The sequence below is a fragment of the Rattus norvegicus genome, chromosome 8 (genome assembly GCF_036323735.1).
Source record: "Rattus norvegicus strain BN/NHsdMcwi chromosome 8, GRCr8, whole genome shotgun sequence".
In the NCBI taxonomy this organism is placed as follows: domain Eukaryota; kingdom Metazoa; phylum Chordata; class Mammalia; order Rodentia; family Muridae; genus Rattus; species Rattus norvegicus.
In genome coordinates this window covers 53,826,811-53,841,089 of record NC_086026.1, presented here as the reverse complement: position 1 = coordinate 53,841,089, position 14,279 = coordinate 53,826,811, and the positions used below count along the sequence as shown (strand labels likewise).

The window sequence follows — 14,279 nt, the reverse complement described above, 5'->3', positions numbered from 1 at the left end:
TCTCTGGCCTGCGCGCGCATGCGCAGACACAGACAGACAGACAGACAGACACAGACACAGACACAGACACAGACACAGACACACACACACACACACACACACACACACACACACACAGAGTTCAGCTGAGAACTGAAAACTCATACCTGTAACCCAATACTTGGGAAGCTGAGTCAGGAGGACTGCTGCGACTTCAAGGACAGCCTGGGCTACATAACGAATTCCAGGCTAGCATGGGCTACAAAGTAAGGCCCTATCTGCAAACACAAACACACATGAAACAGCAATAACAAAAAAAAAGCAACACTGAAAAACAAGACACACAATTCAAATATGGACGGCTTAAACATCTAATCAAGAAGGCTTTAATATTTTTTGGGAAAATAGTCATTAAACTGCTTCATGGTTAAGAGTACCCATTCTTGGGGTTTGGGGGTTGGGGATTTAGCTCAGTGGTAGACGCTTGCCTAGCAAGCGAAAGGCCCTGGGTTCGGTCCCCAGCTCCGGGAAAAAAAAAAAAAAAAAAAAAAAAAAAAAAAAAAAAAAAAAAAGAGTACCCATTCTTCAGGCAGAAGACCCAGGTTCAGTTTTCAGAATCTGCATCTATCTCTAACCCCAGACCGGACACTCTCTTCTGATCTCTTCCAGGGAACAGGCAGCTCACAACTAGCTGCCTACAACTCTAGTTCCAGGGGATGCAGAGGCCTCTTCTCCCTTCAGCCAGCACCAGGCACACACTTGTATACATACAGGCAAACACAGAACATAAACAAAAAAAAAGCTGTAGTTTTAAATACTGAAAAAGATGATCATTTTAAGGGAAAACAAGAAGATGGGTAACAGCTGGGCAGTGTCCCATACCTTTAATCCTAGCAGGAAGCAGGCAGATCTGAGTATGAAGTTAGCCTGGTTTACAGAAAAAAGTTCTAGTACAAGGTTATATACATAAACCCTGTCCTGAAAAGCCAAAAAGGGAGGGGAGGGGAGGGAAAGGGAAGGAAGGTAGGTAGATAAGAGGCAGGCTTGCTGGTCCATGCCTACAATTCTAGCACTTGGGGAGGTTAAAGCTGGAAGATCTTGAGTTGGGAGTCAGCTTAGCTACACAGCCAAATTCTGCCCAAAGAAAAAGAGCAGAGGGCAGCCTACCATGAGGCTCATTTCGTACTAGGTGAACTGTAAATCTCTCTTTCACTTTAGACTCTTGAGTGACTCTAAGAATCACTATTTTATGCTTTCCATAGGTCTGATCCTCAGTACTGTATAAATTGGGTGTGAGGGTTAAGGTCATTCTTAGCTACATAGGGAGTTCAAAGCCAGCCAGAGGTAAACAAGGCCCCTTTTGTTTAAACAAACACACAGACAGACACAGACACACACACAGCTGCACAGAATATTTGCGCAGGCCAGGTATAGTGGTCTACTGTTTTAATCCCAGTACTTGGAAGGCAGAAGTAGTTGGATCTCTGAGTTTAAAGCCAGCCTGGTTTACAGAGTGAGTTCCAGAACAGCCAGGAATACACAATGAGACTGGGTCAAAACAAGAACAAAAAGCTTCACCTGCATTCTCACCTTTGGGGGAATCACTAGCTGTATCTCCTTACAACAGTGGCTCTCAACCCTTCTAATGCTGCGACCCTTTAATACAGTTCCTGTTTAATACAGTTTTATGGTTGGTGACCCCCAACCATAAAATTATCTTTGTTGTTACTTCATAACTGTATAGATTAACCTGCAAAAGGCTGGTGGTGGAACTCAGTGGTAGAGCACTTGGCTATCATAACCAAGGCCCTGAGTTCCAGCCTTAGCATCACAAGCCCCAAATACTCTTTTAAAGGCACATATAAGGGCAGATTCTTCATTACAAGGGCCAAATATGGAAGGATTGATTAAGCTAAAACTCACTACAACCCAGACCAATAGGATCAAGGAAGGCTAAAGATAGTAATTAGGAAATTATCATAATAACCAGGAAAGCTTGATGAAGAGAAGGCTATTTGCTTGGTTTTTAAACATTCTCTAGAATGTTTATTAGTTTTAATGGAGGGGCAAAAAGTAGTACATCATACATCATTACATTATCGAGGGAAAAACATCAAGACAAAACTTCAATTTCAACAAGAAAATCCAAATTAATGATATTGCTAATCAGACTAAATGTACCTTCAGATTCAGCACCTAGAGAAATCTGCTTTGCAGTATTTTTGTTGAGAAAACATGACTTGAGATAAATCACAGGGACTCATGAGAAATATATATTTAAAAAAATAAGTGGAAGAGTCTAGGGATGCAGCTCAATTGCCAGAGTGCTCTCCCAGCAGGCAGAACACACTGACTTCCATCTCCAACACTATATAAACCAGACAAGACTTCACAAGCCTGCACTGCAATCCCAGTGCTCTTCTATGGAAGGGTTACAAGTTTAAGGTCACTTTTAGATACAGAGTTTGAGGCCAGTTGGGATACATAAGACCCTGTCTCAAAAAGCAACAGAGCCAGTAAGATAGCTTGATAGAAAAAAGTACAACCACCTGTGTCTGATCCCCAGAATCTACAGAGTAGAAAGAGAACTGACTCCTGTAAGCGTCTGACCTCTGCACATTCACAAAATGTTAAAAATAAAATCCAGGGGCTAAACAGATGGTTCAGCAGTCAAAAACACTAGCTGCTCTTCTAGAGAGCTCAGATTTGATTCCCAAAATCCACATGGCAGTACAAGACCACTTAAAATTCCAGTTCCAAGGGATCCAAAACCCTTGTCTGGCCTCCTCAGGCACTGCACACATGTGCTACATGAACATACATGCAGGCAAAACACTCAAACACATAAAAATATAAAATTTTAAATAAATAGAAAAAATACTGAAACCATCAACCAATGACACGACACACAACCCTTATTCTTGGGAAATAAACACCAAGAGACTCATAAGAAATGGATTCTGTGATTTAACCCTTAAAAGCTCAAGAAAAAAGCTGGGAGTTGTGGTGTTTGCCTATAATCCTAGATTTGTGAGGCAAGAAACAAGAGCTCAAAGATCACTTCCAGCTATACTTCAAATCCAAGGCTAGATGGACTAGCGCTCGCACTCGCTCGCTCTCTCGCTCTCTCTCTTTCTCTCTCTCTCTCACACACACACACACACACACACACACACACACTCTCTTCAGAAAAATACTGTCCTTGCACACACAAAGACAAAAGACATGTAACACTATGGTTCACAACCATCTTTAACTCCAGTTCCAGAGGCTCTGAGGTCCTCTTCTTGCTTGGTACCAGACATACATGCAGATAAAACACTCCATACATGAGAACATTATTTGTTTATTTATTTTGTTTTATTGTTTTTCAAGACAAGATCTCTGTGGTTCTAGCTGTCCTGGAACTTACTCTGTACACCAGGCTGGCCTTTGCCTGCCTCTGCCCCAAGTACTGGGATTAAAAGTGTATGCTACCACATCCAGCTCTAAGTATTTTTGAAAACATTTGCTGAAGTGTATAATGCATGTTATATAACCTTCATGTAACAAAAAGGACAAACATACCTGAATAGGAGATGGTTTTTCCCAGCCCATTTCAAAAATTCCCATTAGCAACTCTCGTTTCAAACAGTAATCTTCAAACTCATTTCCTTTTGTGGAGGTCACATCCTAAATCAAACAAATAAAATACATTTGAGGTTCTTTCACAGTAAGCATGCTTAAACGTATGCCCGACAGACTGAACCCTTTCTCCACTTCAATATAAAGACACCTATTACTACTGCTTTAATCTCTATGTCAGCTTTCCCTGAAGAACAACTAACTACACTACCTTCAACAAATAAACACACTTTAAAAATGGATCTTTGGGCAAAACCAGGTATGACCAAAGTGCAAAGTACAATATTTCTTTCTACATAAATAACATTTGATTAGTTTTTTTTTTTTTTTTTTTTTGCTTCTTTTTTCGGAGCTGGGGACCGAACCCAGGGCCTTGCGCTTCCTAGGCAAGCGCTCTACCACTGAGCTAAATCCCCAACCCCATTGAACGCCTGTTCTTATACACTCATACACAGTAGTTATAATACCTAACCTGTTTATCTCACTGATACACAGGCTGAGAAAAAGAAACTGAGAAAATTAGGTTATGATATGCAGTTAGGCTGAGGGCAGAGACAGAGATGCAGAGGCAGGGGCAGGTGGATCTCTGTGTGTTCAACGTTGGCTTGGTCTACAGAGTTAGTTTCAAGACCACCAGGGCTACACAGGAAAACCCTGTCTGGGAAAAAAAGAAAACAAAACAATAACCAAGGTATGTATGTGTGCACGCACACAGACACACACAACTTAATATACATTATACCTATTGTCTAATCCCATCAAAGACTGGTAGGAAAATTTTGGCAACCCAGTATCTATTAACTATACAGTTCCAACTATTTCAACACATACAGTCTCAGCTAAACAGTAAACCTTCAGTTGTAGTGAAAAAACTAAAGGTGCTCAAACATAAAAACCCCTGTGCTAGCCTGCTAGTGCACAGCTAACTACCCCTGTGCTAGCCTGCTAGTGCACAGCTAACTACCCCTGTGCTAGCCTGCTAGTGCACAGCTAACTACCCCTGTGCTAGTGCACAGCTAACTACCCCTGTGCTAGCCTGCTAGTGCATACCTAACTACCCATGTGCTAGCCTGCTAGTGCACACCTAACTATACTCCCAGCACCAATGAGGCTACGGGAAAGACCAAGATTGTGTAGTAGCCCTGGACTACACAGGATAATATCTCAAAAGAAAACAAAGCCGACACATTCCACGTCATTTCACGTAACTCCTTTACTTGTAACTTCCATTTGAAATAGAACACCCCACTTACCGAAGTTTTAATTCTTAGATCCTTTGGAGGGAGTTTTAAAGTCTTTTTCCAGTCATCACCAGGTCTAGAGAGAATATTGTAAGCATGAAGTTATCACAATTCATAGCTTCCTCCTTAATAATACAAATGAAACACCTCAAATAGAACCATCCCTCTAACAAGCACAATGAGTTTAATACACTCAAACACTTAACACAATTAGCAAAGGCATCAACTTCAGGAACGTGTTCTTGGGAACTCATTAAGGAAGATGAAGACTTATCACCAGGGCTGGAGTAACCAAGTGTTTGTCAAAATGTGTTTTATTTCATCCACATAGTTGGTTTTTTGTTTGTTTGTTTGTTAGCAGCAAACATTTAACCCCTAAATTTCATGTAAAGGCTCAGATTCTGGACTTTCTTTTAAAAACTGCTAGATTCAATCCACAGCACTTTAGGAAGACACACTTTGGCAATAATGTTTCAAATTCCTGTATGGTAACAGTTTGGTAGACCTGAGTAACTACATTAGCCCCCTTTTTTGTAATGCTAAGAAACTGAACCCAGGTCACTGGACAAGCTGGGGAATTTCCAGTGGATTACCTAGTAACCAGAACTTAAACAATAAGTACCTTCTAGTTTGGTGCTCTATAGTCATCCAAGCCTGTAACTTATGGTAACTAGCTGATTCTTGTTAGAACCAAGAGAACCTACAGTCCTACCTACCTTGAAGAATGAGGTAGAAAGACCACCTGAGCCTGGAAGCCCCAGGATAATCTGAACAGAAAGACCTTGACCTCAAACACAAATGCACACAAAGTCCTGAAGTTTCAAATAGAGGTTAAGTCTTGATTTGACTCCTATTCCTTCTGTGATGCTGTTCCAATTACTTCCCCCAAACCTCTATTCTCTCACATACAAACTGGGTGTCTAATAATTTTTATCAATAATCTATAAAGAGGTGGCACGATGTCATGAATCAGGTAATTTCAGCACTTGGGCAGCCAGTCTGGGTTATGCTAAGTGTGGTCTCAAAAAGCAAATAGGTAATTTTGAAAAGTAGTCAGTACTATACCTAACACATTAAGAACATCTTAGTCATTTCACTTGGAGACTCTTGAAATTGTAACCAGAACACCCGAAGCTTGATTTATCTAAGGCTACAGCCCGCACATAAAGCACAAACATTCCAATACTGGTATCTTTGTTTACGAAAGCTTGCTATTCAGTCCAGATTGGCCTCCAACTCATGATCCTCTGCTTCAGTCTACAGCACTGAACTTTCTAAGCAAAAACATGGCGGATAACAACCTAGTAAAATCGCTTGCCGAATGCACTGTCAAATTGAACAATGCATAGTATATAATATACAGTGCAAAAACTGGTCTACAAATTACACTCATTTACATATTTTAAAAAACAGATTTATTTATTTTTATGTGCAATGGTGATTTGCCTGCACGTGTGTCTTATGTGATGCTGTCAGATCCCCTGACTGGAGATATAGACAGTTGTGAGCTGCTATGTGGGTGCTGGGAATCGAACCCGAATCCTCTCAAAGAGTAGCCAGTACTTCTTACCGCTGAGCTGTCTCTCCAGCCACCACTCAATTATATCTTTTTTTTTTTTTTCCGGAGCTGGGGACTGAACCCAGGGCCTTGTGCTTGCTAGGCAAGCGCTCTACCACTGAGCTAAATCCCCAACCCCACTCAATTATATCTTTTTTTTTTTTTTTGTTTCTTTTTTTCGGAGCTGGAGACCGAACCCAGGACCTTGCGCTTCCTAGGCAAGCACTCTGCCACTGAGCTAAATCCCCAACCCCACTCAATTATATCTTAAAAATGAAAAATCACAGTGAGAAAATACATGATAGAGATAAATATTTAAGAGTTCTAAACAGCTGACAAAACTCAGATGGCTTCAAAAAGACAACACACTAAGATGCAGAAAAAGACAATAGGACTGGAAAGAAACCACTAATCCAGAAGAAAAATTATTATCTCAAATCAAAAATTCTAACTGAACGACACTTTCATAATGAAACACAAACCTGCCTTTGGGAGTGGAAGAAGCCTAAATTTTGCTTGCCTGTTAGTCTGTGTCTAAAGGAACTACAATTTAGAAAATATTCTCATTTCTATACTAGTTAAAACCAAGCCCACCATACCTCTAATACCAGCAAATGGGAGGCACAGGCAGGTAGGCTGGCTGATTAAGACCAACCTGGTCTTCCTTCATACAGGGTTCCAGGTTAGCCAGGGTTAATACAGTGTGATTCTGTCTCAAAACAGTAACAACAAAAAAGTGGGAATTCTTAGAGACCAATAGTGAATTGCATAGCAATAATCTATACATTCTAGTAGCCAGGGAGGACAAGTTTTGCCTAGAAAGATCCAGGTTACAAAACTCTAATGCAGTTCAAACTCAGAATGATGACACATTCCAACATTCAATCAGGAAAGGGCTACAAAGACCCTATCTAAAAAAACAAGAAACAAAACCAAATCAAGTCAATAAACCAAAGTACCACTATAGGAAGATTTGTAAATGTTAAATTATTTTACCAACATCTTTATTTTTAAAAGAAGCCCAACTTCAATCAAAGTGAAGTTTTTAATGTTAATTCTTTATACAAATCAATCTTTAGAGTGACAGTTTCTGAGTTTCTCTGTGTCACCTTGGCTGTCCTCCAACAGAGGTTCACCTGCCTCTGCCTCCCGAGTGCTACGATTGAAGACACGTGCCACCAACGCTCGAGCACTTAAAGATGATAACCTACAAATTCTGCTTTAAAGAATATTCTATTGTGAGCTAAGCCTGTAAATCTTACCACTTGAGAGGTCTCTGATATAATTAGATCACAAGTTTAAGGTCAGTTTGTGTCACACAGTTCAAGGCTAGACTGAACTTCTTCACAGCAAGACCTTATCTCAAAAACAAGCAAAAACATAAACAAAAAACCAAAAAAACAAAAAACAAAAAAACCCACCCAACTACAATAAGATGACAACTCAAGAATTTTAAGTTTAACAAACATACTTAAGACTTCTCCCAAAAAAAAAAAAGTATATTCCCAGAAATATAGAAACTCTCTATTTCAATGATTTTGTATATATCCTTAGAGAAGAAACATTTTCTTGGCACAGAGGCAGAGCTGAAACAATGTCTTACTATGTAAGACATTCTAGACCTTACACACACACACACACACACACACACACACACACACAATTCAGGCAATCTTCCAACCCTATAAACCACACCTAGCTGAAAAATCAATTCCATAAACAAAACAAGATAATGGGTAAAATGAGTGAATGCCCTTGGAGCTTAGAAGGCTTGTTAAGTGGGCGAATCGGTATGTACCTATAATTATTGTACTCAGAAGTTTGAGACCAGTCTCAGCTATACAGGAAGTTCAAAGCCAGCATGGTTTACACACCAAGTTCCAGGCCAGCAGCCAGGGTTACAAAATGAGCCCCTGGGCCACACCTTTATCCCAGCACTAGGGAGTCTAATCTCTGTGAGTTCAAGGGCAACCTGGTCTACCGAGAACTACACAGAGAAACCCTGTCTCAAAAAAACTAAAAATTAAAACAAAATGAGCCTCTGTCTTTTTTGGGGTGGTGGGGAGTAAAGTCCGTGTGGCCCTGGTGTCCTGAAACTCAAGAGACCCACTTGTCTCTGCCTCCCTGGTGCTGGAAGTAAAGGCAGCACCACTGCCTGGAGAGCATGTCTTTAAAGTCTGAATCTTTAAATTTGCTTTTACAGGGGCTGGAGAAACAGTTTACTCGTTAAGAGCCCAGGCCCAGGGTTAATTCCCAGCACCCGCTAAGAGACTCACCATCATTTATAAGTTTCAGTGGCTTCAACACACTCTTCTGGCCTTTATGAACACCAGACATGCATATAGTAAAGAAACATATATACAGGTGAAATGCCCATACACATTTTAAATCTTTTAAAAATTTTTAAATAAAATTTATTCTTCAAAATTTCAAGTAATCTTTAACTGTTGTGAAAACTAGGATAAGTTTTCACAAAACAAACAAACAAACAAACAAAAATGTCAGATGTAGTGGCTCTCAGGTATAACCTTAGTACTTTGTAGACTGAAACAGGAAGAAACTTGCCATGAGTCCCAGGTCAGCCTGGGCTACAGAGTAAGCCTGCTCAAAAACAAACAGAATGGGATCATTTTTTCCACATAACCTGGCACTGCCTTCTACACTGAAATAAAACCAGCACGTTTATTTCTAAACACAGTAGTTTATAGACACCTATGCTCATCACTTGCTGGGTCAATTACAATGGCAGATGCACATTATTCTATTACAAATACCTACTGGCCATAACAAAAGATCTGTCCTCCATCTGCAATCAAAAGGGTTAATGTTAGGCATAAAGCAGCCAGCAACAGAAATAACCGAAACTGTGGCTCCTCCCCACACTCTCTCACACTTACTTAATGGTGGCGGCCATGCTCTGTGCTTGCTGCTGAGTGCCATTATTGATTGTGCTGGTGTTCTTCAACTGGTTCATCTGTGTCTGTGTCTGTGGGCCCCCTCCTCCAGGGCCGGCACTGGCCTTCACAGGGCCCCTCAGCTGGCCGTTCTGACTGGACAGACCCATGATAACAGGGTTCTCTGTCCTGGCCGTGCTCATGCTTTCTTAGCTGCACAGGTGTCTCTTTCAAACTTTTCAAAGTCAGTAGAGAAACTGTAATAACAGTTTATGAGGCTCTCCAAAATGAAGAGATAAATAAGTCTTGCTCAATATATGAGTCCTTTATTGCAATTCAGGCAAGCACCTGTAAGTCTCTCACCGGTAAGCAGCAGTAGTTAACTTGCTCTCAAGCAACGAATCAACTTTGTATTTTTTTAAAGCGCTCTAACAAGCTTGAATTATATCTGAATTCACTCACTTCAATCTGAAACAAAGAAAAAAATTAAATTAGCAGACCACAAAGTCAGGGGGAGAAATTGTTCCCTTTTAAAGAACTCCTCTGCAATGGTCATCTTCTCAAGAACCACTAATCGACATACTCAAACCAGATCACTACTTGACATAGGAAAGACATAGCGAAGAACTGCCTTAAAAACCCAACCTACGAAAAATCCAACCTCAAACATTTAAAATTGCAAGAACAAAGCAACTTAGGGGGAAAAAAAGGCAGGAAGATACTATTGATAAAATTCAAATTCATTCTCAAATAACAATCTGTTCTTCAATCTCCTAATGAATTCTCTCCAAGTCCTGCCCCCTCTAAATGTCATTACATTTAATTACATTAAAACTTGAAATATCACTCAATTTACCTCATGTACATCTAGATTTGAACAAGACAATTCACTAACATCTTTCTATTTCTGACAGCAACACAAAAACCTTTAAATGAAAAGACTTTTCAAATACGAAGTCTTCTTACCAGTTTCAATTACAGAAATCAATTTTTTTTTATTGAATTTTGTCCTGACCAAAATAATTGAAGCAGTCAAAAGATCTGTATGGAGCAGTCTACATATCAAAAATCTTCTGCTTGAAAAACTCTAAGATTCTCTTCAACTGGAGGGGGGGGGGCAAAGAAAAAAGAAAGCCCCAATACCAAAAGTTGAATGAAAGCTGTTAGTGTTGCCTTTTACTATAACACTTTTCAAAAAGTATGTCCTAATTTAAAATAAAGTTTAGGGGTTGGGGATTTAGCTCAGTGGTAGAGGGCTTGCGTAGCAAGCCCAAGGCCCTGGGTTCGATCCCCAGCTCCGAAAAAAAGAAAAGGAAAAATAAAAAAGTTTAAACGTACGTACGTACGTGTGTGTGTGTGTGTGTGTGTGTGTGTGTGTGTGTGTGTGTCCTATAGTAAAAGGGGAAAGAAAAACCAGAGGGCTAAACTTGTAGTTTTAATAAAATTCTCCCAAATCACCCTGAATAGCGAGTCTAATTAAGTTATTTTTAAGAAAGAGTTGGTCAACCTCCTCTACTTTAAATTGTTCCCCAAATGGAATTCTCAAAATTTGGCAAATAAAAAATTACTAAGGACCAGTATAAGCCCAACTCGTTCAGTTTTATTTTGTAACCCCCTTACATTATTTCACTGGTTCCCAAAACACTAGCTTAATTAGTGCTAGTTATCTTTGCCACACACCAAGTGTCCCAAACCCAAAATTTTCAAGTCAAAGGATATCTCGTTATATATCAACTTGCTCACAAATGCTGCTTATCACATAAAGCTGTTTATTTGTTCTGTTAATAGGCATTTTCTGTATTGACAGCATATGATCAACAGTATGAGGTACGTCAAACAGGAAGGCTTCCTATTTGTACAGCACTAAGAGGCTGAAGGGGGCAACCTCTGAATACTAACGGACACCATCAGTACTGTCAATCAAGCCCAGTAAGACCCAGTGCCTTAAACCCAGAGACTTCGATAACTGCTCTCTCCAGAAACAGATACCTGCACTGCAGTTTTATGTCTCAGTTGGGGAAATATTCGTCCTACCCCTTCCCAATTTAGATTTGCAAGTTATAGTCTTAAAACAAAACCACGAAGGAACGTAGACTTAGCTGGGAGGAGCCCCTGGCAGAGTTAATTACAGCACGGCCCAGACCGTGGTTAGCAATTGACAGTTTCACACCTAAAACAGTACCATAAGCTCCAACAAGGGCTTTTGTTTGCAAATACAGCGCGATTTCTCTAAGCCTCAGCAGGAAGTTGGAGTGATTGGGGTTTTTCTGAAGGAAAAGGGGGGCTATGGAAAAGGAAAAACCAAGCTAAGACTCGGAGTCCAGTAACCGTAGGGCAATAATTCCTCTCCCCCTCCCCCAACTACACTCTACAAATCCAGCTCCTTCAGATCAAAACGCAAAAGGGTTTTTTTCTGCCCTGCAATCTATCTGCGCCACAAGAGCCGGAACCAGCTCTGCGAGTGGGAAACAATAGGGACTCCCCTCAGAAGGCCCGGAAGAGAACCCCAAAAACTGGACCGCCTCCCCTTTCCTCTTACGCCGCTGAGTCTCCCCAAACCCTATGTTCCCACCAACCTGCAAGGCCTACTTGCAACCGAGCAGCTGCGGGTCCTCTCCTAGCCCAGTCTCCGGACAGCACAGCCCTGCCGCCCCCAACAGGGCTGCCTCGCACTCCCAACCTCACTCCGGAGTCCCGGCCGCCGCTCCGTCCCCGCTCCCGTCTACCACACCGCTCGCCCAGAGCACTCCACCGCTCCTCCTCCAGACCGGGCACACACCACATTCCTCGGTTCCACTCCTCTCCGCCGCCGCCGCTGCTCCTCTCAGCGGCCACCCGCCCGTCCTCCCGGGCCAGGCCTGGGCCTCGGGCTTCCGCCCCAAGCGCGCCCTGACTCCCGCCCGAGGGGGCTCCCCGCGACCCTCAGGGCCCTACCGACCCCGACCACACCGCCTCACCCCACGCCCCGCGGCTCGGGCCCGAGTCCTACCACCCAGGCCACTCCCGCTCCGCACCCTCGGTCCTTTATTGTTGACTCGAAGCTCCCAAAATGGCGGCGGCTCCTTCCTCCTCGGAAACCTCCGCCCGCCCCCACCCGGCCCCTCGCCGCTACGCCCGCCGCCCCGCCCCCGCCGCGCCGCTCGCCGCCCGCGCCGCCGCCGCCGCTGCCGTCCCGCGCTACCTCGGCCGTAGCCCGCTGTGCCGGCGCCCCGGATGTCGCCGCTGAGCGGAGCTGACTCTGCTGCTCTGCCCCCTCCCTCGCCCGCCGCTGTCGTCTCCCTCCCTCCTTCCCAGCCTCTCCGCATGGCGGCGGCTGCGGCTCCTCCTCCACACAAGATGGCGAGAGCTCCGCCGCTGCAGCCGCCGCGGCGTCACGGCTTCCTGGGCGCGGCGGGCGAGGGTCGGGAGAGACTCGTTACTGATGGGACCGAGCTCAGGGAAACACGGGGCTGTTTTCGGGAAGGACGGACGGACGGACAGACGGACGGACGGACGGACTGGAGAGCTTGCCTGCAGAGCTGAGGAGACCAGTGGGGAAATGAATGGTGGCCGGGGAGTGTCGTCCTTGCCTTCGTCCCTCCTGAGCTGGGCTGGCCGGGCCGGGCGGAGGGGACGCCTGCTGACTGCTGACCGGGGACGCGCTCGGAGGGCAGCCTGCGCCGGTCCGGAAGCTGACCTGGGGTGGCCGGGAGGCTGCTGCGAGGCCAGGGCGCACCTCCACCCAGGGACGTGCAGAAAAATTGGGCCTGAAGGGCCGAGGCTGTCGGCGAGGCAGCGGGGAAAGCGTGAACCGGGAGCCCGCCCTAGGTCGTGGGCTACCAAGCCCAGAGTGCAGGCGAGGTGACCCTTTGCTCCTGCCGGCAGTGGCACTCTTCTAGAAAGAAGGGCGGGTCGCCTCTACGAGGGAGGTCTCGCTGTGAAAATGGGAAACCAGTAGATTCTGCTGCCTGACCCTCACTGCAGACAGCTATCTGTGCATTTGTTTCTATGATTCTCAGATCCTGAGGTCTTATCCTTAACCTAGAAAGCAGTCTTGTTTCAAGTAAAACAAACATTTCTTGTGTGTTAAGTAAAAATCGAGCTGGGCCGAAGTGAAAAACCTGCGTCCTACGCTGCTGGAGGGCTGGAAATACTGACAATGGTCAAATCATTTGTGACAATACGACTCCATACTAGATCACTCGTTAAGGGGTCCTGAACAGTCAATACTCGTAGTCAGTGACTAGCAGCTTCCATATTTTTTACCGCTGCTTCCAACTTGAGACCAATCAGAGAAAGCCAAATACGCTCTCTAAGCCAATGACTCCCTGCTTCCAGCCCTTCTCCTGCTTTCTAGACAGCAACATCCAATCAGAGTAAGCCTGAAGCACCCCTCCCCAACTGCTGCGCTTTTCGTGTGTGTGTGTGTGTGTGTGTGTGTGTGTGTGTGTGTGTGTGTAGTGCTTGTGTTAGTAAGTGTGTGTGTGTGTAGTGCTTGTGTTAGTAAGTGTGTGTGTAGTGCTTGTGTTAATAAGTGTGTGTGTGTAGTGCTTGTGTTAGTAAGTGTGTGTGTGTGTGTGTGTGTGTGTGTGTGTGTGTGTGTGTGTGTAGTGCTTGTGTTAGTAAGTCTTTACCAAACTCCAGTGGATGCTTGCTGACCCCATTGCCATTGCAAGCACTAAGTAAATAGCCAGTTGTCATTTGGCGATTTTGATTTAGTTCCATAGAGCAAAGAAAGCCCTTTGTTGTCTTGAAATAGGTTCTTGCATTGTTGCTCTGGTTGAGATTTATAAGTGTGTGCCACCACACCCAGTACTCTAACTTAGTATTATTATAATGGTGATGCTTTTTGCAATTCTGAGTTTAAAGCATTTTATCTCCCACCCAGATAAAATGCTTTACTCGTGCAAGAGAATAGGCCTGTACTTTGTCTTCACCCTGGAGAGAACCTACGTGATCTCTTAAGAAAAGGTGTGAGGCTTTGTTTGCCCCTTTTGTTTATTT

General features: G+C 43.6%; 1 protein-coding gene across 7 annotated transcripts in view; it reads right to left on the bottom strand.

Annotated features, from left to right (window-relative positions):
• Ddx6 (DEAD-box helicase 6) overlaps nt 1-13,429 on the bottom strand; it is a 36,878-nt gene extending 23,449 nt beyond the window's left edge. The window contains exons 1-4 of one of the 7 annotated variants that reach the window (XM_006242954.4): nt 12,807-13,429; nt 9,300-9,764; nt 4,857-4,920; nt 3,547-3,651 (exon numbers count right to left, since the gene is read on the bottom strand). In XM_006242954.4, the coding sequence (XP_006243016.1) occupies nt 3,547-3,651; nt 4,857-4,920; nt 9,300-9,499 (369 nt within the window). In that variant the 5' untranslated portion in view covers nt 9,500-9,764; nt 12,807-13,429. Of the gene's footprint in view, nt 1-3,546; nt 3,652-4,856; nt 4,921-9,299; nt 9,765-11,872; nt 12,013-12,075; nt 12,215-12,253; nt 12,444-12,477; nt 12,617-12,806 lie in introns of those variants that run through there. The other 6 variants (XM_006242951.4, XM_006242950.3, XM_006242952.3 and 3 more) reach the window with 6 other exon arrangements.
• Between the last annotated feature and the right edge of the window lie 850 nt (nt 13,430-14,279).